General features: G+C 43.6%; 1 protein-coding gene across 1 annotated transcript in view; it reads right to left on the bottom strand.

The window, feature by feature from the left end:
- Window positions 1-4,049: 4,049 nt before the first annotated feature.
- The window catches only part of LOC111966955 (voltage-dependent L-type calcium channel subunit alpha-1D-like), a 39,643-nt gene continuing 23,465 nt past the window's right edge, over window positions 4,050-20,227 (bottom strand). The window contains exons 16-46 of the mRNA XM_070444335.1: window positions 20,056-20,128; window positions 19,853-19,913; window positions 19,347-19,404; window positions 19,152-19,245; window positions 18,906-19,035; window positions 18,559-18,618; window positions 18,041-18,147; window positions 16,631-16,718; window positions 14,327-14,434; window positions 14,179-14,231; window positions 13,731-13,877; window positions 13,431-13,632; window positions 13,120-13,278; window positions 11,737-11,847; window positions 11,519-11,602; window positions 11,029-11,049; window positions 10,650-10,841; window positions 10,469-10,534; window positions 10,289-10,380; window positions 9,946-10,105; window positions 9,605-9,732; window positions 9,267-9,363; window positions 8,783-8,885; window positions 8,575-8,676; window positions 8,192-8,316; window positions 7,994-8,104; window positions 6,748-7,343; window positions 6,387-6,655; window positions 6,167-6,279; window positions 5,659-6,036; window positions 4,050-5,306 (exon numbers count right to left, since the gene is read on the bottom strand). Coding sequence (XP_070300436.1) covers window positions 5,100-5,306; window positions 5,659-6,036; window positions 6,167-6,279; window positions 6,387-6,655; window positions 6,748-7,343; window positions 7,994-8,104; window positions 8,192-8,316; window positions 8,575-8,676; window positions 8,783-8,885; window positions 9,267-9,363; window positions 9,605-9,732; window positions 9,946-10,105; window positions 10,289-10,380; window positions 10,469-10,534; window positions 10,650-10,841; window positions 11,029-11,049; window positions 11,519-11,602; window positions 11,737-11,847; window positions 13,120-13,278; window positions 13,431-13,632; window positions 13,731-13,877; window positions 14,179-14,231; window positions 14,327-14,434; window positions 16,631-16,718; window positions 18,041-18,147; window positions 18,559-18,618; window positions 18,906-19,035; window positions 19,152-19,245; window positions 19,347-19,404; window positions 19,853-19,913; window positions 20,056-20,128 — 4,295 coding nt within the window. The 3' untranslated portion in view covers window positions 4,050-5,099. The remainder of the gene's footprint in view (window positions 5,307-5,658; window positions 6,037-6,166; window positions 6,280-6,386; window positions 6,656-6,747; window positions 7,344-7,993; window positions 8,105-8,191; window positions 8,317-8,574; window positions 8,677-8,782; window positions 8,886-9,266; window positions 9,364-9,604; window positions 9,733-9,945; window positions 10,106-10,288; window positions 10,381-10,468; window positions 10,535-10,649; window positions 10,842-11,028; window positions 11,050-11,518; window positions 11,603-11,736; window positions 11,848-13,119; window positions 13,279-13,430; window positions 13,633-13,730; window positions 13,878-14,178; window positions 14,232-14,326; window positions 14,435-16,630; window positions 16,719-18,040; window positions 18,148-18,558; window positions 18,619-18,905; window positions 19,036-19,151; window positions 19,246-19,346; window positions 19,405-19,852; window positions 19,914-20,055; window positions 20,129-20,227) is intronic.

Here is a 20,227-nt window from a genome sequence, read left to right as displayed (position 1 = left end):
AAAGAACCCCCATTAATGGTTCCACAAATAACCTTTTGGGGTTAATTATAATTTTTWATCAGCATAAAATAACAACAATAACACAATATTTTAGTTGACAGTGTTAGTTATGATTTTAGTGGCAAAGCAGACATAAAACCCAAACATGAGGTACACTCCCAGCCCCAAGTACAATAGGTACAGTATATCCTCTGGCTGTCACGCCCTGATCTGTTTCATCTGTYCTTGTGATTGTCTCCACCCCCTCCAGGTGTCGCCCATCTTCCCCAATATCCCCTGCCTGACCACTCTGCCTGAGCCTGCCTGCCGTCCTGTACCTTTGCCCCACCACTCTGGATTATCGACCCCTGCCTGCCTTGACCTGTCGTTTGCCTGCCTCTGTTGCTGTAATAAACATTGTTACTTCAACACAGTCTGCACTTGGATCTTACCTGTAACGCTATAGTACGAATTGGCCATGATTGACCCAGCAGACTTTGACCAGCTCCGCAACGCCATCTCCTCTCAAGGAGCTACCATTGGAAGGCACGAGGAGTTGTTTCGCCGTCTGATGGAAGGGTTCTAGGCCGTGGCCGAAAGTCCCAACCTAGCTTTGGACGCATTGCGGGAGCAAATCCGTGGGTGACCTACTAGGCAGTCTACCACGACGGTAACCTCCCAGCCCCTCAGTAACCCGGCTGGTAGCAGCGCCGTCACCCCGGTTTCCCGGGAACCCCGCTTACCTCCCATGGAGCGCTACGATGGAGATTCCAGAACCTGCCGGGCCATTCTCTCTCAGTGCTCCCTCATTTTCGAGCTGCAACCTTCTTCATTCCCCTCGGACCGCTCTAGGATAGCGTATATCATTACGCTGATGTCCGGGAGGGCACTCGCCTGGGCCATGGCATTGTGGGAGCAACAATCAGTCTGGAGGTATTCATGGCAGAGGTGAGAAGTGTTCGTGGCTGAGGTGTCTGGGAGAGAGGCAGCCCGGAGGTTACTCCAGCTTCGGCAGGACTCCCTCGGTGTGGCAGACTATGCGGTGGATGCTAGCAGCGKTACCTGGAACCCGGAAGCGCTGTTCGACATGTTCCTGCACAGAGTATCGGAGGAAGTAAAGGACGAGCTTGCAGCCCTGGAACAACCGACGGATCTCGACTCACTCATCGCTTTGACCATCCAGATCGATGGACAGCTACGGGAACGTAGGAGGGAGAAGAGGTCTGATTGCGGTCCCAATTGCTCACTCAAGGATCCCACCTTGCATCTGATGGACTCAGGAAGTCCCCGGTGTCTATGTCCCCGAGAGGATCCGGGCTTACCGGAGTTTCTCCAAAATCCTCTGAAGACTGCCGATTTACCTCTTCCCGGGCTGATGCAGCTCGGCAGGGCTAGGCTGTCTCCAGCTGAACGCGTACGCAGACTTAACACCCAGAGTTGTCTGTATTGCAGTACTGCCGGTCATTATATKTCTACCTGTCCCTTCAAGAGACCTAACTCATTGGTAGGAATGAGTACACTGGTGGGTCCTAAGGACAATTTAGCTTCACCCCCTACTCGCCCCCCTCTCCATGCCACCCTGCTGTGGGGTGACCAGTCCAACTCTTTCCAGATACTCATCGACTCGGGGGCCGATATGAGTCTTATGGACGTTACCCTGGCATTCGAGCTGCGCATCCCCACTCAACCCCTCTCCTTTCCCATGAATGTTAGAGCGCTGGACGGGCGTTCTATAGGCCGGGTCACCCACCATACCACCCCCATCAACCTACGAGTGTCGGGGAACCACAGTGAGACGATCCAATTCCTCCTATTTGAGTCTCCACAGGTTCCTGTGGCATTGGGATTCTCTTGGCTCCAGCGACATAATCCCTCGATTGACTGGTCTACTGGTGCCATTGTGGGCTGGAGCCCATTCTGCCACACTCATTGCCTGAAATCAGCTCTGCCTGCCCCGGAACGTCTTCCTGGGGACTTGGAAATTGCCCCGGACCTCTCCGCCATTCCCGTGGAATACCAGGACATCCGGGAGGGGTTCAGTAAGGCCCGGGCCACTTCTTCGCTTCCACAACAACGRCCGGTACCCAAGGATGTTAAGCCAGATGCGCTGGCACGCTGCTATAGCCCCGCGGCTACACCACCGGAATCTGAGCCCTTTCCCCCCTGCTCCAAGATCATTAGCCCCTCTGCTGTTCGTCCTCGATTGCCCCGTACCCTCCTTATACTTCTTACTTTTCATGTGWCTAGATGTAAACCCATGTCTCACAGCCCTTTGTCTCCTGTTTCCAAAATGATTTAGCAGTGAATGATGATTGAACAGGTGTAGGGAGGGTGAAGTCTGAATAAAACAAATATATAATTATACATATAATTAACAAAACGTGCACACAACAGTAATCATATCTTATTTTTTGTGGTAAAAATTATGTGAATGAAAAAACTGTTCACTTGACAGTGGTTTTCATACACATATCTTGTCCATTATGTAGAGGCCATCTGGGATCTTCATTGAACAGGTAAGGGAGGAGGAAGATGGCTGCTGTGACTGAGTCATAAGGTTTTAAAGACACCATTCATTCAAATGAATTGTAGGTGATACATGTGATCTGCATAACATTATGAGACAAACCAATACAAATTGCACATACCTTTGTGGGCCTCCTCGTCAGTATACCTGCAGACAGACACAAAAAAAGAAGTGAGCAGTTCAGTCATCTGCGCCCAATACGGCTATAGCCTTTAACATCTTACATATTCTTACCTCGTTGTTGATTCATATCCATTGAAGTGTACATTTTTTGTTTTAAAAATACTTTTTTTTAAAGGGAGAAAGTGTCAAACACAGCCATTTGGACAAATATGAAAAGATAGATGGTAGGCCTATCATCATAAAACAATATCAATTTAGATCATAAAGGGAGAAMCCTTACCTTAAATTGAGGACATCTTTACATTTTTCAGTAAGGTGTCTGCACCTCCTGTCCTCTCAAATTCAAATAAAAATATATTTCAGTTGAGCAGGTCGGTTCCTGCAAGAACTCCAAAGAACTAAAGAGGTTCCTCAATGAATCCCATCTCCTATGGGGTTCTTGGAAGAATGTTTTGGGGCCATTTTTCAGTGCCAAAAACCCTAAGGTTCTTCAAGGAACTTTGAGGATCTTAGAAGAACCCTTGTTGAAGCCCTCATTTTTAGAGTGTAGCAAGTTAGGATTATTAGGTTAAGGTTAGGAAGGAAAAGGGTTAGCTAAAATGCCCMAAAAACTTTCGATTTTAAAAAGATCTGACAAAGCAGGGGTTCAAACTGTAGAACCCAGTTCCTACATTTTAATATAAAAATGTATTTTGTCAAACAAAACTATGCTACATTTTATCTCTGGGACCCTCAGGATGACAAATCAGAGAAAGATTACTGAATGTAAGTCCATTATTAACCTTGTGAATCTATCAAACCAAGTGCCGTGATAAGTTTGTTGTTGTGCACTTTCCTCAAACAATAGCATGGTATTTTTTCACTGTAATAGCTACTGTAAATTGGACAGTGCAGTTAGATTAAATTATTGTTAATMTTTATGCCCATATAAGACATGTCTATGTCCTGGGAAATGTTCGTCATGCTAATCACATTAGCGCACGTTAGCTCAACCGTCCCCTTGGAGGTTCATTTGACAAAAGATGTATCCTTTTTAACCATTATCATGTTTCTCAGTCAAATATGGCCAGTCATATACAACTTCATTTATCTTCTTTGCAGAAAAACAAAAACATCTGAAAATCAGCCACTAAGCCAAGTGTTGTCATGGTAATTAAAGAGGAGTTTCTAAATGTGGAACTGAGTGGGCCAAGGAAACACAGATGTTCTCCATCTGTTAAGGCACTAATGAGTCATTACGCAATTCATGTGTTTCTTTTATGATTATTTATGATGTTCCTTAAAATCATGAAATGTTACACCCTCTATAATTATGTAGAGTTATGCCAGTTCTTTATGAAAAGCTCATGTCTCCAGTATTTGCATTATTAAATTCCGGCCTTATTGTTACTGCTACTAAATGAACTAGCTACATGACAACTTTGAGAAAAGTACATGACACTTTATTACTGTACACACAAATACCTGACAGTTCAAAGTGTTAGCAGTCACAATAAAATAAATCTAACAATTGTTATTATTACATTTACAAGTTGCGTTCCTGTTAACCATATACGTACATAAATACTATTTCAAAGTTTCTCACTGAGGGAGATAAATCAATAAATCAATCAATCAAATGTATTTTATAAAGCCCCTTTTACATCAGCAGTTGTCACCAAGTGGTATACAGAAACCCAGCCTAAAACCCCAAACAGCAAGCAATGCAGATGTAGAAGCACAGTGGCTAGGAAAAACTCCCTAGAAAGGCAGGAACCTAGGAAGAAACCTAGAGAGGAACCATTAACATGACTGTCATGAGAATCTTCTTTGGGGTTTCTGTTGATTTAATTTGATATGGTTCAAAAGTCTACTGTTAATGCTATGCTAATGCTTCACTGRGCATAAACCCATTTTCATTATCTATGGTTACAACTGGAGCTCACTTGCACTATAGACAGGTACTGTATTTCTTATTTTTTTATTTGATTTATGCCAGCTTTTAATATGTTTTTATGGCCCTAGCAGGGTTATTGTATGATTTGGGTGTATAAGTGACAGCAATTCTTAAACAGTACCAAAAATGGAAATACAATCCAAAAATGCCGCTTTTGAAAATAGCRATAAACTACTTCAGAGTAGAATACGAATTGCAATCATGTTCGGCAGGCTATAGTACATTAGAATAATGTGTAAAGAGTATTGAGGCCACACCTCAATAGTTTGGCTCTGTACTGTATATGCTGTCTAATTCACAATGGTTCTTTCAGACTCTTGTTCAAGACACACTGATGCTTTCAACAAAGCCAAATTAACTGAGAAGATCTGGAAAAGAAAAATAGCATGATTAAAGAGATATAGACCGTTTTCTAAGATCAATAGCTTGCGACAGCATTCTTACCCCCCATGTTGATGGAGACAAAGAGGTAAGGCTCTATCTCATTGCCCTCCAACTCTCCCTCCCTCCCCCTCCCTCTCTGTTTCCTCTCTCTCAGTAGGAAATCACACAGTTCATCTCATCTGCCAACTCCTCCTCGAAGCGTCCTATTGGCTGTCCAGTAGAACGGGTCAGCAGATCTGTGGCTGCGTTCTCCATCTCATCAATGGTCATGTTACATGCGTCAGCGATCTCCCGCTTGGCGAAGTTCACAAACTTTGGGTCTCTTGCATAGAGGCCCAAGCCTTCCGATATCAGGATCTGTGGGAGAGTAAGAAGAGTAGTGAAACACTGAACACAAATCTCTCCCTCTATCAGTCTCTCTCTCCATATATATTTCCATATCCCAACAACCTACAGCATACAAGTGTTTATTGAATATTCATAAACATTCTAAAAGGCGAACTTTCATGGGGTGTAAATCACTGACTTAGGCAAATATACTTTTTTGGAAAGCAAAGCTAATTTTCAGGTAAATTACTGACGCTTGGAGTGCGCTTGACTCCTCCACTCACCATTAGGCAGATAAGGTATAGCCTACCGGTTAACAATATGTAGCCTTGGGATTTTTAGCTGACTTTTAGCTGGACGTTTTGTTTTATTCATCACTTACCGACTCCACCAGGCTGTTTGCACTGCCCTTCTCTATGAGTCTTTGGCTGATCTGGGAGGGCACTCTGCCGTTGGTGTAGCTCCTGTTCTGGGGCGTGTGCATGGAGAGTGTTGGGGCTCCAGGGTACCAGCCGCTGGGCCTAGTTGCAACAGCAGGGAGGCTGGAGGTGGCCTGGGTCCTGTCTCCCCACAGCTGCTGGGTGCCCCCGGCCTCATCCACCAGCATCAGAGGGGCGTAGAGCAGACGCCCTCTCTTTGCGGCTGCTGCTGATGTTGCTGACACCCCTGCACCTGGCATTGACCCTGCAGGTCCTCCTCCATTGTTGGCCCAGGAGGCCGAGGACATGGAGGAGACACTGCTGCGGCGGGAGTCAAGGGTCTGGAGGACGACGGATGACAACGCCAAGAGGAAAATGACAATCTTGATTTCTATTATTAAATTAAAATCAAAATGTCTCTGATTCAGTGAGCATTTGTTGACTATTCTTTTGCATGTGTGTGTTTCTCACCAGTCTAGATCTGCATGGGGGCGAGTTACTCTCATATGTGCCAGGGATGGGGATGTCACCCGCGCTATGCTGTGCCCGCAGACACTGGATGTTAAAGGAGGGCGGCTTACGACCTGGAAGGGAAAATACATGGAAATGTACTAAGACGGTTACTGGGTGTTTCTAGTTCTACTGATTCTACTGGTGTTGAGGAGAAATACTGAGACCATGTGATGATTACCTGCAGGAGTGGGAGGAAGAACACGTCTCCGGACATACGGCTCCAATCCGTTGCCATTGTAGCCATTTCCTATGTAACCATTGCCAGTGTAGCCACTCATGCTAMCTCCATTCATACCATTCATAACGCCATTGTAGCCATTCCCATTCATGCCATTTCCATTTCCGTAGGGTACTCCTGCAACACTCCCATTGGTGAAGTTAGGAGCATGACTCTGCATGTACTCTGGTGGGATATGGGATGCTGCAGGTTGCTCTTGATACGCATACCTGTGAAGGGAAAGGGAACACTTATGCACGCACGCACGCTCTTCAAATAAGCTTCATTAACCTAGATCTGCCTCTCTCCCCTTTCCACTTACCTGTCGTTTGTTAGCATGCCCACTGGGTACTGTTGGTAGTACACCTGCTGTGCAGCGTAAGTTTCACCTCCTCTTCCCTCCATCACTGGATCTGTTTGAGGTGGGGCAACGGCTGCCTCTAACACTATTTGAGCTGCCTCTGGTTCTGGTGGGGCTACCACTATTTGAGGTTGGGATTGGGCAACCATTTGTGGCGGAGAAGCAACCTGTGGTGGGGGTGGGGCTGGTGCTGGTTGGGGAGGGGATGGGGCCTGTGGTGGGGATGGGTTCGGTGCTGGTTGGGGAGGGGATGGATCTTTTGGTGGTGATGTGGCTGGGGCTGGGAGGGGCGGGGATGGGGCTGGCGCTTCTTCTGGTGGAAGGAGGGCCTCAGATCTCATTGGCTGTTCAATCACCACATCAAAGGATGACAGAGCTGATTCTGATCTCTCACTGGCTGTTAATGGCTGTTCTGTGACCACGTCGCTGAATATAGTGGGCTCGACGAAGGGCTCCATGAAAACGGTGGTGGTGGGCTCCTCCATGTCAGCTGGTATGGGAGTGGTGGATGAAGTATTGGTGGCAGAGGTGCCTGGATCTTCAAAAACATTTTCATTCTGGAGGAAGGGGAAACAGAGAGATCAGCTTTAATATACAGTCAACTGCTGCTTGTTGTAAACACTATAGAAACATGTATTATGTTTACCTACTGTAAGTGATATTTGCTTATTTGATCAATGTCAAAATAGAAAGGACAAATCATTTTGGCCGCCTTTCTTTCCAGTTCTCTGCTGCCAATGACTGTAACGAATTGCAAAAATCATTGAAGTGGGAGACTTATATCTCCCTCACTAACTTTAAACATCAGCTATCTGAGCAGCTAACCTATCGCTGCAGCTGTACACAGCCCATCTGTAAATAGCCCATCCAATCTACCTACCTCATCCCCATATTGTTTTTATTTACTTTCTTGCTCTTTTGCACACCAGTATTTCTACTTGCACATCTATCACTCCTGTGTTAATCTGCTAAATTGTAATTACTTCGCTACTATGGCCTATTTATTGCCTTACCTCCTCACGCCATTTGCACACACTTTATATAGACTTTTTTCTATTGTGTTATTGACTAAGTTTGTTTATTCCATGTATAACTCTGATGTTGTTTGTGTTGCACTGCTTTGCTTTATCTTAAATAAAGGTGAAATAAAAAAATGTTAGTACATACTGTTTTGATACACTAATGACAGTCAATAGGAGATACTTACTTTGAAAAACTCTTCGTCCAACTCTCCCTCCATACCCTCCTCCTCCTCTCCCTCCATTGCCAAGGCCAGATGCAACTCTGGGGCCAGTGCCTGCAGTGACCGTAGCCCCGCCTGCCACACACACACAAACACACAAAGTGTGATACACAAACACACAGTCACCAAACAGCAACAAGTGTAAACAGGTAACTGGTATACCTGGAGAGAGTCTTTCTTGTCCTTTCCCTTCTTCTTCCTCTCCCGCTCCTTCCTCTTGCGGAACTTCTTAAAGTAGTCCTGGATCAAGAAGCTGGCATAGAACTTCCCACAAGTGACCTCTTCCCCTAAGTCAAGAAGAATCGTCACAGAGGAGGAGAATGGAAAAAAAAAAAAAATTAAACAAAGGGAGGAGGCAAATGGGAAAGTGATAGAGAAGGACTAAGATTTTAAAAAACACAGACAAATATCCTAGGGAGATACAGAAAGAAACCTGTATTTCTGTAACTTTAAAACTACCATTAGAGTGGTCTGTGTGGTTATACGGTAGTATACGGTAATACGTCTCTGTCTAGTTGGCTAAAATGGCACCTCCTGAGGTTTACCTCTAGGGGGTGGAATGACCTCTTCAAGGAGCTTGGGTTTAGTGCGCTTCCATATCTTCTTAATGATGGCCCTGAGCTCCTCGTTGTCCTGGTCAACGGGACCTAGTGGAGTGACACAAGACCTTTAAAAACACAGGAGTAAAGGCTGCAAGCACCACTGCACTAAATAATGATGTGTGAATGATACACTGTGTGTGTGCTGACTGACCGTCAGTCTTGATCTTGAGTGAGGTTCTGACCAGCGCAAACAGGGTAGCGTTGAAGGTAACTGTCCCATCACTRTGCAGCGGCACGTTCATAGCAACCAGCCTCTGACAGGACAAGCAAGCAGATGAGAGGAAGAGCGGTAGAAAGGGAGAGGAAGTGGAGAAGGAGGAGAGAGGGAGGGTTTAATTGGATTGGCAGGGGGAAGAGGAGGAAAGGCAGCCAAGACTGAAGGAGTAAATTCCACTGATCCGCTAGATTAGACAGGCTTGTATGGGTACAGAGAGACTGTAGGACATGTTGCCTGTCTTGATATATTAAGTGGGAGTCTGACTTTGATGAATAAAACGTAATTTTAAGGATATCATTATCACTGCACACTCCCTGACATATATCAAACATTCAATTATACAAATAATACAAGCTAATACGTTTATTATACTTTTTCATTTATGCAACTTTTAACATTAAAATATGATCTGCCCTACCTTGCAGGCCACACGATGGGGGCACAGTTTGCCAAAACCAAGGGGTGGCTGGATCCTGCGCAGCATAGTGACCACATCTATATGTTTGATTCGACCCCTGCAACAAAGAAAAAAAACAGCACAATGTACACAGCTCCACTACAAGCCATTGGAAATAAAGGACCAAATGGGGAAAAGGGATAGATGAGAAGAGAAAAATAAGAAATTATTAATGGGTTTCCTTTCCTTTCAATTTTAAGAGAATGTGTATATTTTTTCTTTTAATTGGGTTGTTAAGACCATTTACATTAAAATACATTATTTWAAATAAATAAAAAAGAGAGAGAGTCGTCTCTTACGTGGCCTCTGGGTCATAATCCGACCAGACTCGTTTGAACTCGTCCAGGTGATGAGTACCCAGTACGGTCCAATCCCTGGTCAGGTACTCAAAGTTGTCCATGATGACAGCAATGAACAAGTTAATGATCTGAGAAGAGGAACATGGAGTGTATTGATCACAGCCGGTCTGCTTCAGAATGGCTGCAGTCAACATTTCTATATTTTTCCCTTATTTATACAGGTTGGTCTCATTGAGATAAACTTCTCTTTCGCAACAGAGACCTCTCACATACAGATTTCCCCTCCTTCCTCTGACACCACCTCCTCCCTCCCTTCCTCTCTCCCTGCCTTGGCGTCTCACCAGGAAAGCGCAGAGCATGAAGAAGCTGATGAAGTAGATGTAGGCCAGGTTGCTGCCGCACATGCTCTCCTCCCCGGGCTCAAAGTCTGACTCAGGGTCACAGCGTCTCCCTGGCAATGCTGCCAACATGATCTCCTGCCACTGCTCTCCGGTTGCACACCTACAGGAACAGCACACACATTAGGACTGAGGAAAGTAAAGAAGACACAGGAGGAGAGGCTGCAGAGAAGAGAAAAGAAGAGAACAGAGGGGAAACAAAGAGTGGATAGCTACGGGAGAAAAGGAGAACGTGGTTGAGTTTCTACCTATTTACTATTTCTCTCTCTCTTCCTGCAGAGCTCACCTGAAGAGCAGTAGGACAGACATGAAGAAGGTCTGAAAGTTGTTGTTCCTGTTGATATGTGAGTTGTCATCTATAGCAATCTTTCCAAATGTCTGCAAAAGGTGTGAGCATAGGCCATATTGTCACCAGCTGCATTTTAAATACTTTTGAAGGGGATACAATACATGGGAGGAGACCCACCTGCATGCCGATCACAGCGTAGATGAAGAAGATCATAGCAATAAGGAGACCGACATATGGCAAGGCCTGTGAGAGGTAGAAACTTACATTKTATTTACAAAATATAAATCAAACGTCACTGTGCATGTCTGTCTGTCTCTCTGTTTGTTTGTCTTGACATCTGTCTGAGCATAACACTGACCTGGAGGGACTTGACAAAAGTCCAGAGGAGGGTTCGAATGCCCTCCCCTTTGCTGAGCAGCTTGACCAATCGCAAGACTCGGAACAAACGGAAGAATGTGATGGATACTTTTCCGCTTTCCTTCTTGGCCCCGGGTGGAGCTCCAGGTACGGCTACAGCTACAGCTGCGGCTTTGGCTGCGGCCTCGATGACCTGGAGAGAAACACAGAGGTTTCGGGAACAGAAGCTTGTTTTCACACAATTTATGGAGAGAGATTAAAGGAAATCATTTTTTGAAAGAGAGTGACAGAGAGAAAAAGAGAGGCAGAAAGAGAGAGAAGGTGAGAGATAGACACAGACAGACAGAGAGGAGAGAGTTGTGTCCCTGTCGTGGTCTTACTTCTCCATCCTCATCTCCTCCCTGAAATTGAAAAAAACAGAAAAATATACATTAGATATCATATATCAGAGCTCTCCAACCCTGTTCCTGCAGAGCTACCATTCTGTAGGTTTACATTCCAACTCTAATCTAGCGCAGCTGATTCTAATAATTAGCTGGTTGATATGATGAATCAGGTTAGTTATAACGAAGGTTGGAGCGAAAACCTACAGGAGGGTGGCTTTCCAGGAACAGGGCGGGAGAGCCCTGACATATATGAACATCCAACAGTTATTCTGACTGTAGCATACACAAGAGTATTATAAAGCAATGTGTTTGTTAAACTGACCTTGAGATGTTACAATGAATAACTGTACACAAATAGAGTTGCAGGTCTATCTTCCAAGCGTTTTCTAAGCATCACATGTTTCCCTAACGTAAAGAAATGGCTGAAGATGCAAGAGATGATGTAACATGAAGTAGTTARAGGAGATACAGAGATAGTACTCACACTAAGCTCTGAGACCATGATGTCTAGCACACTGCCCACAACTATCAGAGCATCAAAGGTGTTCCAAGCATCAATGAAATATTGCTGGATATACAGACACACACAAACACAGTCAACAGCATGGAACATTAGAACATGGTATCGGAACATTAGAACATGGAACATTAGAACACAGTATTGATATCAAAATGTGTCCAGTGAAAGCCTGTTGAACTCACATGTGTTCTGAGAGCCAGTAGCTTGATGACCATCTCTATGGTAAATAGGGCTGTGAAGATCAAGTTGAGGATGTCCATCACAGAGTTGAATGTTTTAGACTGCTCATAATGCTGCAGGGCAATACATGTAAACAGTTTACAATCTTATTCCTGTTGTAAAATATACTGAACAAAAATGTAAACGCAACATGCAACAATTTCAAAGATTTTACTGAGTTACAGTTCATACAGTATAAGGAAATCAGTCAATTGAAATAAATTCATTAGGCCCTAATCTATGAATGTCACATGACTGGGAATACAGATATGCATCTGTTGGTCACAGATACCTTAAAAAAAAAAGTAGGGACGTTGATCAGAAAACCAGTCAGTATCTGGTGTGACCACCATTTCCCTCATGCAGCGTGACACATCTCCTTCACATATAATTGGACAGGCTGTTGATTGTGCCCTCTGGAATGTTGTCCCACTACTCTTCAATGGCTGTGCAAAGTTGCTGGGTATTGGCGGGAACTGGAGCACGCTTTCGTACATGTCAATCCAGAGCATCCCAAACATGTTCAATGGGTGACATGTCTGGTGTTTATGCAGGACATGGAAGAACTGGGACATTTTCAGCTTCCAGGAATTGTGTACAGATCCTTGCGGCATGGGGCCATGCATTATCAGGCTGAAATATGCGGGGATAGCGGCGGATGAATGGCACGACAATGGGCCTCAGGATCTCGTCACATTATCTCTGTGCATTCATATTGCCATTGATAAAATGCAATTCTGTTAGTTGTCCGTAGTTTGTGCTTGCCCATACCATAACCCCACCGCCACCATGGACCACTTAGTTCAAAGTTGACATCAGCAAACCGCTTGCCCACACAACACGATACACGTGGTCTACGTTTGTGAGGTCAGTTGGACCTACTGCCAAATTCTCTAAAACGATGTTGGAGGCGGAAAAATTAACATTCAATTCTCTGGTAACAGCTCTGGTGGACGTTCCTGCAGTCAGCATGCCAATTGCATGCTCCCTCAAAACTGTGGCATTGTGTTGTGTGACAAAACTGCACATTTTAGAGTGGCTTTTTATTGTCCCCAGGACAAGGTGCACCTGTGTAAGGATGTTTAATCAGCTTCTTGATATGCCACAACTATCAGGTAGATGGTTTATCTTGGCAAAGGAGAAATTCTCACTAACAGGGATGTAAATACATTTCTGCACTAAATTTGAGAGAAATAAGCTTTTTGTGTGCTTGGAAAATGCCTGGGATCTTTTATTTCAGCTCATGAAACATGGGACCAACACTTTACATGTTGCGTTTATATTTTGGTTCAATGTACATTATGCATACATTATTACTAGGTGTAGTTGAAACTGCAGTATTGTACCTGCACAGCCAAGGTGAGGGTGTTGAGAAGAATTAAGACAAACATGATGTACTCAAACTGGCTGGAGGCGATGATTTTCCAGAACTTTAGCTGGGATGGGTTTCTGGGAATGTAGATCTTGATGGGCTTGGCTTTCAGAGCGTACTGTACACATTGTCTCTGTGGAGGGCAGGACAGGAGACACAGGGAAGGTGGGAGGTGAAGTGATCACTCGCATTCTCAGTAGACTGAATGCCTTTCACATGATAAGGTACAGTAGCTTTGTGATTGTGATGAACGTCATAATAAGTTCATCAAGGAAAAGGACTAACTTGATTTTTGTTCAGTTCACAGTTTTTGAACTCAGATTCTCCCTGTTCACGGAACGTGATGATGACGAAGCCCACGAAGATGTTCATCATGAAGAAGGCGATGATGATGATGTAGATGATGAAGAATATGGAGATTTCCACACGGTAGTTGTAAATAGGGCCGTGGTTCGCAGCATTGGCGTCGATGGCCTTGTACAGCAGCCTACGAGTTTATGATAAGAGAGATTTAAACAAGAAAAACAGCTTCACTGAATAAACGGATAGTCATCATATGTACTAATGCGTGGTCTTGGTACTCACTGCGGCCAGCCTTCAAATGTAGACACAGTGAACAGGGCCAGCATGCCCTGCAGCACATTGTCAAAGTTGAATTCACTGTTTTGCCATTTCCTCTCTCTCACCATAGGATGATTCATATCACCGTCCTTATACACCACAAATGTTCCCCTAAAACACAAAACACAACCACAACCAAACAACACACACACACCCACAAACACACACACACACACACACACACACACACACACACACACACACACACACACACACACACACACACACACACACACACACACACACACACACACACACACACACACACCACACACACACACACACACACACACACACACACACACACACACACATGCTTATTAGTAATCACATATACTGTAGTATGTCATGACAGGAATTTGAGTGAGGCATTGGCTAAAAGACAAATAAATGACAAAATATTAAGTCTTACATGCACTCATATGGAGTGTGTTTAGCTTCATCAGTGCAACTGTAGAATCTTCCCTGTAATACACAGAGCAGAAAAACACATGGCTTTATAATGAGGAGACAACATACAGAGTATTTTCAAAGTACTGCTAAAAGCAATGACCAAGTACCTTGAAGAGCTGCACTCCAATACAAGCAAACATGAACTGGAGGAGCGTTGTGACGATCAAGATGTTTCCGATTGTTTTGATTGCCACAAACACGCACTGTACTACATTCTGCCAACAAAAGCAGAGACAAGACCACGTTTGCAGTTACAGTCGGAAGTTTACACACACCATAGCCAAATACATTTAAACTCAGTTTTATACAATTCCTGACATTTAATCCTAGTAACAATTCCCTGTCTTAGGTCAGTTAGGATCACCACTTTATTTTAAGAATGTAAAAYGTCAGAATAGTAGTAGAGAGAATGATTTATTTCAGCTTTTATTTCATTCATCACATTCCCAGTGGGTCAGAAGTTTACATACACTCAATTAGTATTTTGTTGCATTGCCTTTAAATTGTTTAACTTGGGTCAAACATTGCGGGTAGCCTTCCACAAGGTTCCCACAATAAACTCATTTTGGCCTATTCCTCCTGACAGAGCTGGTGTAACCGAGTCTGGTTTGTAGGCCTCCTTGATCGCACACGCTTTTTCAGTTCTGCCCACACATTTTCTATAGGATTGAGGTCAGGGCTTTGTGATGGCCACCCCAATACCTGGACTTTGTTGTCCTTAAGCCATTTYGCCACAACTTTGGAAGTATGCTTGGGATCATTGTCCATTTGGAAGACCCATTTGCGACCAAGCTTGAACTTCCTGACTGATGTCTTGAGATGTTGCTTCAATATATCCACATCATTTTCCTTCCTCCTGATACCATCTATTTTGTGAAGTGCACCATTACCACCTGCAGCAAAGAACCCCCACAACATGATGCTGCCACCCCCATGCTTCGGCTTGCAAGCCTCCCTGCTTTTCCTCCAAACATAACAATGGTCATTATGGCCAAACAGTTCTATTTTTGTTTCATCAGACCAGAGGACATTTCTCCAAAAAGTACGATCTTTGTCCCCATGTGCAGTTGCAAACCGTAGTCTGGCTTTTTTAATGGCGGTTTTGGAGCAGTGGCTTCTTCCTTGCTGAGCGGCCTATCATGTTATGTTGATATAAGACTCGTTTTACTGTGGATATAGATACTTTTGTACCCATTTCCTCCAGCATCTTCACAACGTCCTTTGCTGTGTTCTGGGATTGATTGCACTTTTCGCACCAAGTACGTTCATCTCTAGGAGACAGAACGTGTCTCCTTCCTCAGAGGTATGACGGCTGCGTTGGTCCCATGGTGTTTATACTTGCGTACTATTGTTTGTACAGATGAACGTGGTACCTTCAGGCGTTTGGAAATTGCTCCCAAGGATGAACCAAACTTGTGGAGGTCCACAATTTTTTTCGAGGTCTTGGCTGATTTATTTTGATTTTCCCATGATATCAAGCAAAGAGGCACTGAGTTTGAAGGTAGGTCTTGTTATACATCCACAGGTACACCTCCAATTGACTCAAATTATGTAAATTAGCCTATCAGAAACTTCTAAAGCCATGACATCATTTTCTGGAATTTTCCAAGCTGTTTAAAGGCACAGTGTTATGAATTTTATGAATAATGACTAAATGATGTATACATTTAACGTAGAACTATAACTGATTGAATTCTACCCTGTTTTTCTGTATTGATAAAATAATGTTAGTCAATAAGAAAGAGGTTATGTAGCATGTACATGGGAAGAGAGGAAGGTATGTGTGTGCCTAAAGAAACTCTGGGGAGATAAGATAGGACATGGAGAGCTGGAACTCTCCATGTCTTATGTGTGGTATGTGTGGTAATAAACTTTGTTGAGACTCCAGGAGAAGAAGAGAGAATCCAAAGTTTAGTGTGTAGTATGTGCGTAGGTTAAGAGAATATTATAAAAGGGACGTTTTTTGTATATGCACAGCAGATCTCTCGTGAATAAACATTGCTGACAATTGTGGACTGGACTCTGTCTGTTTCATTTCAATGAGAACCTTACAAATTCTTAGTAACAGACAGAGTAGTTTAAGTGACGTTCAGTTTATGAACATTGAGAAAGATATTCTCTTAACACACAGTCAACTTAATGTATGTAAACTTCTGACCCACTGGAATTGGTGAAACAGTGAATTATAAGTAAAATAATCTGTCTGTAAACAATTGTTGGAACAATTACTTGTGTCATGCACAAAGTAGATGTCCTAACCGACTTGCCAAAACTATAGTTTGTTAACAAGAAATTTGTGGAGTGGTTGAAAAATGAGTTTTAATGACTCCAACCTAAGTGTATGTAAACTTCTGACTTCAATTGTATTTGAGAGAGCGAGAGAGAGGTGGTCAAAGTGTTCAAACGATTACCTTGAGTCCTTTGGCTCTGTTGATTGCTCGAAGAGGCCTGAGCACTTTGAGTACCCTGAAAATCTTGACCACAGAGATAGCGCTGGAACTGAGAATATAAGAGAGGCAGATAAGAGAGTGAGAATGAATCACAAAGACCTGTTCTTGTCTGACCAGCAGAGAGTGCTGTTACAGTATTATGTCAATATAACACATCGACACACCGACACACACACTGACAGCTGATCAAATCTTACATCCATCTGCATAGCTAGCTAACTACCTTGTGATGGCCTTTGATCCAATGGTCCATTGAAAAGCATGGTACAGCTCCAGTATTTTCGACCAACCTTTACTTGCCGATACTTTTCATAACTCCTGTTTCGGAAGGCACCAGTGTCTCTCTTTTCCAGTTGCAGGTGAAACTCCAAAAAACAGAATATTCAGAGAAATATTAAATCCACTTTTTGCACCTCGAGAGGAGGTTCCTCACCATCTTAGTTGCCGGACATCTGGCATTTTACAACATCTTCGTCATTTCTAAGCAATGTGGCAGTAGCCACATGAAGAAGATGRTGACAGCACATCACGCAGAGCGACTCAAACAACACAAACAAATATTTACACACATGTGAAAGGCCATTTCTCACTCGATACCAGGGTTGAGGAGTAACTGATTACATGTACATGCAATCAGTTACATTTAATACGATTACAAAAACTGTAACCAGTTACATTACCAGCAAAGATATTGTAATCAGATTACAGATACTAGATGATTACTTCTTGCATTACTTTTAAATTCAGAGAAGATGTTTGCGAAAAAATACATTGTGTCATCTTTCTGTTTTCTCAATGACATTCATTTCAGCATTGAAAAAAGGCACAAGTTTCAGTTTAATCCACCTGAGTGAGTCTGGATACAAGTCAGAGACCACTATGATGACGCACCAAATACGTTTCATGGATCAATTTTATCAATTTATCAAATTAATTTTACATTTTATTAGTTGTATGTTTTCTTCTAATGCCTCTTAAGGGGAAAGTAATCCAAAAGCAACTTAAAGTAATCATATTAAGTTACTGAGTTTGGGTAATCCAAATGTTCCATTACTGATTACAATTTTGGACAGGTAACTAGTAACTGCAACAGATTACATTTAGAAAGTAACCTACCCAACCCTGCTCGATAGAAAAAGTGGATTTAATATTTTTCTGAATATTCTCTGGTTTTTGGAGTTCCACCTGCAACTGGAAACAGAAGGTTAAAAGACACCAGAGCCATTCAAATAATAAAGGCAGTATTGGCAAGTAAAGGTTGGTTGAAAGTTATTGTACCATTTTGTCAATGGACCCCCTGCTTCACCTCAGGCACAAGCTTTAAAGCTGGAGGTTCGAGCCTGCTGGGCTAACATTCTGACAGATACTCACTGGAGGAAGAAGGACGCGAGCGACACACTGACAACCAGTAGGTCCAGAAGGTTAAAGGCATTCCTACAGAACGATCCGGGATGAAGGAACGCACCGAAAACTGTCACCTAGAGAGGGAGAAAAATCACAAGAGTTAAGGGGGATTCTAAATGGCACTAACAATGCCATGTGTACGACTATATATGTTTACAGATAGACATAAAGCTCAGTGGAGGCTGGTGGGAGGAGCGATAGGAGGATGGGCTCATAGTAATGGCTGGAATGGAATGAAATGGAGTCAAACATGTGGTTTCCATATGTTTGAAGTGTTTGATACCGTTCTATTGATTCCATTCCAGCCATTACAATGAGCCTGTTCTGCTATAGCTCCTCCCACCATCCCCCACTGATACAGCCACTGCCAGCAGGAAAGATAGCCTATGCAGAACATTGTCAATTCACAATGAAGGAACATTGTCAATTCACAATGAAGGAACATTCCAAAATGAAGTATATATTCATATTTGGTCATATTTTACCTTCAATATAATTTCCACRGTGAATATGGAGGTGAATGCATAGTCAGCATAGCCAAGCATCTGAGGATAGACAAGATATCCTAAGTCAGGATTATGACAGCCATATTGAAACACTATTTGGTGGTGGCCGGTGTAAGGTGAGTGAGTATGAGAACAGTAGTTTTGGTTGAAACTGTTGAGCAGTGGCGGTAGATGTATGGCAGAGTTGAGTGAGAGTGTGAACAGTCGAATCAATGACAGTTATATATTGATTGGGCAGTAGTTTGTGTTTGGTTGTGAGGTCGGGACTGACTGTTGGCTGAGGAGATATCTAGAGGCTCTTTAGTTTCTTTGTTTGTTTGCCTTACGTTGTTCCTAAAGGAGTGAGCTCTGATTGGATCCTCAGCAGCCAGAGAAATGCTACTGGCGATGATGAAGACAAGGATGAGGTTGGTGAAGTAGGAGTGGTGGATGAGGTTGTGACAGGCCACTCGGAGGCTGAGGGGAGAGGAGAGAACATGCAAATTATATGGGTGCTCTGAAATGGCACACAATCCCCTATATAGTGTACTACTTTTGACCAGGGCCCATAGGGCTCTATGGCTGTGACTTACCAGTTTCTCTTTCCAAGAATGAAGAAGGAGCTACCATCTGGAATGGGTTCAATCTTCTCTTTTGGAGCGGATTCAGGCTTCACAGGCATAATTCCTAGAGAGAGAGGGGAGTTGATCAGATCAGCAGATTTAGATAACAATTCATGTGTCACAGTCTGATGAGAAACCATCTGAGGTATATGGAACAACACTTACCCTCCAGACCCTCAATGGCTCTCAACTCCTCATTCTCCTCCCAGTCATCCATCTCATTCTGCACAAGGAAAGAGTGAGCAAAAGAAATGCAAACATGAGATAATTGTTTATCTTTAAAACACAGGATCACAGGCCGTGACCGGGAGTCGCATATGGCGGTGCGCAATTGGCCCAGCATCGTCCGGTTTAGAGGAGGGTTTGGCCAGGAGGGCTCTAGCGACTCGTGGCGGGCCAGACGCCTGCAGGATGACTTCGGTCGTCAGTTGAACAGCGTTTTCTCCGACACATTGGTGCAGCTGGCTTCCGGGTTAAGCAAGAGAGTGTTAAGAAGTGCGGCTTGGCGGGTCATGTTTCGGGGGACGCATGACTCGACCTTCGCCTCTCCCGAGCCCGTTGGGGAATTGCAGCGATGAGACAAGATCGTAATCACGAAAAAGGGGGTGAATAATAAAATCAAAAAATAATAATTGTGTATTGGTACCCTGAAACAACATCTAGGTACATACCGCTGCATCTTCCTCTTTGTCTTCGTCATCGTCCCAGTCCTCTTCCTCCTCCTTTTTCTCTCTGCAAAACCATTCATTCAGCACTTGGTCTTTGTTCACCATCTACATATCATCTTTATTACTGATGCTACTTAGCGATGTCCAGTACTAAGCCCAGACCATCAAATTATACCTTTTCTTTGTCTGCCTTTTGTGATACTTACTCTACTTTCTTTTTTCCACCATCTCCTGCCAAGTTGTCCACAGCGATAGCCAAGAAGACATTGAGCAGGATATCTGATCAAGAGATATTAAGGAACTGACCAAGAGCTTGAGAACATCAGTGAATACAGATCAGTACAGTCTGTATCTTCTAGAGTACCTCTTGATAGAGGT

This window comes from Salvelinus sp. IW2-2015, linkage group LG7 (genome assembly GCF_002910315.2).
Source record: "Salvelinus sp. IW2-2015 linkage group LG7, ASM291031v2, whole genome shotgun sequence".
Classification (NCBI taxonomy): domain Eukaryota; kingdom Metazoa; phylum Chordata; class Actinopteri; order Salmoniformes; family Salmonidae; genus Salvelinus; species Salvelinus sp. IW2-2015.
The sequence above is the reverse complement of the archived record's forward strand: the minus strand, read 5'-3'. Positions and strand labels throughout refer to the sequence as shown.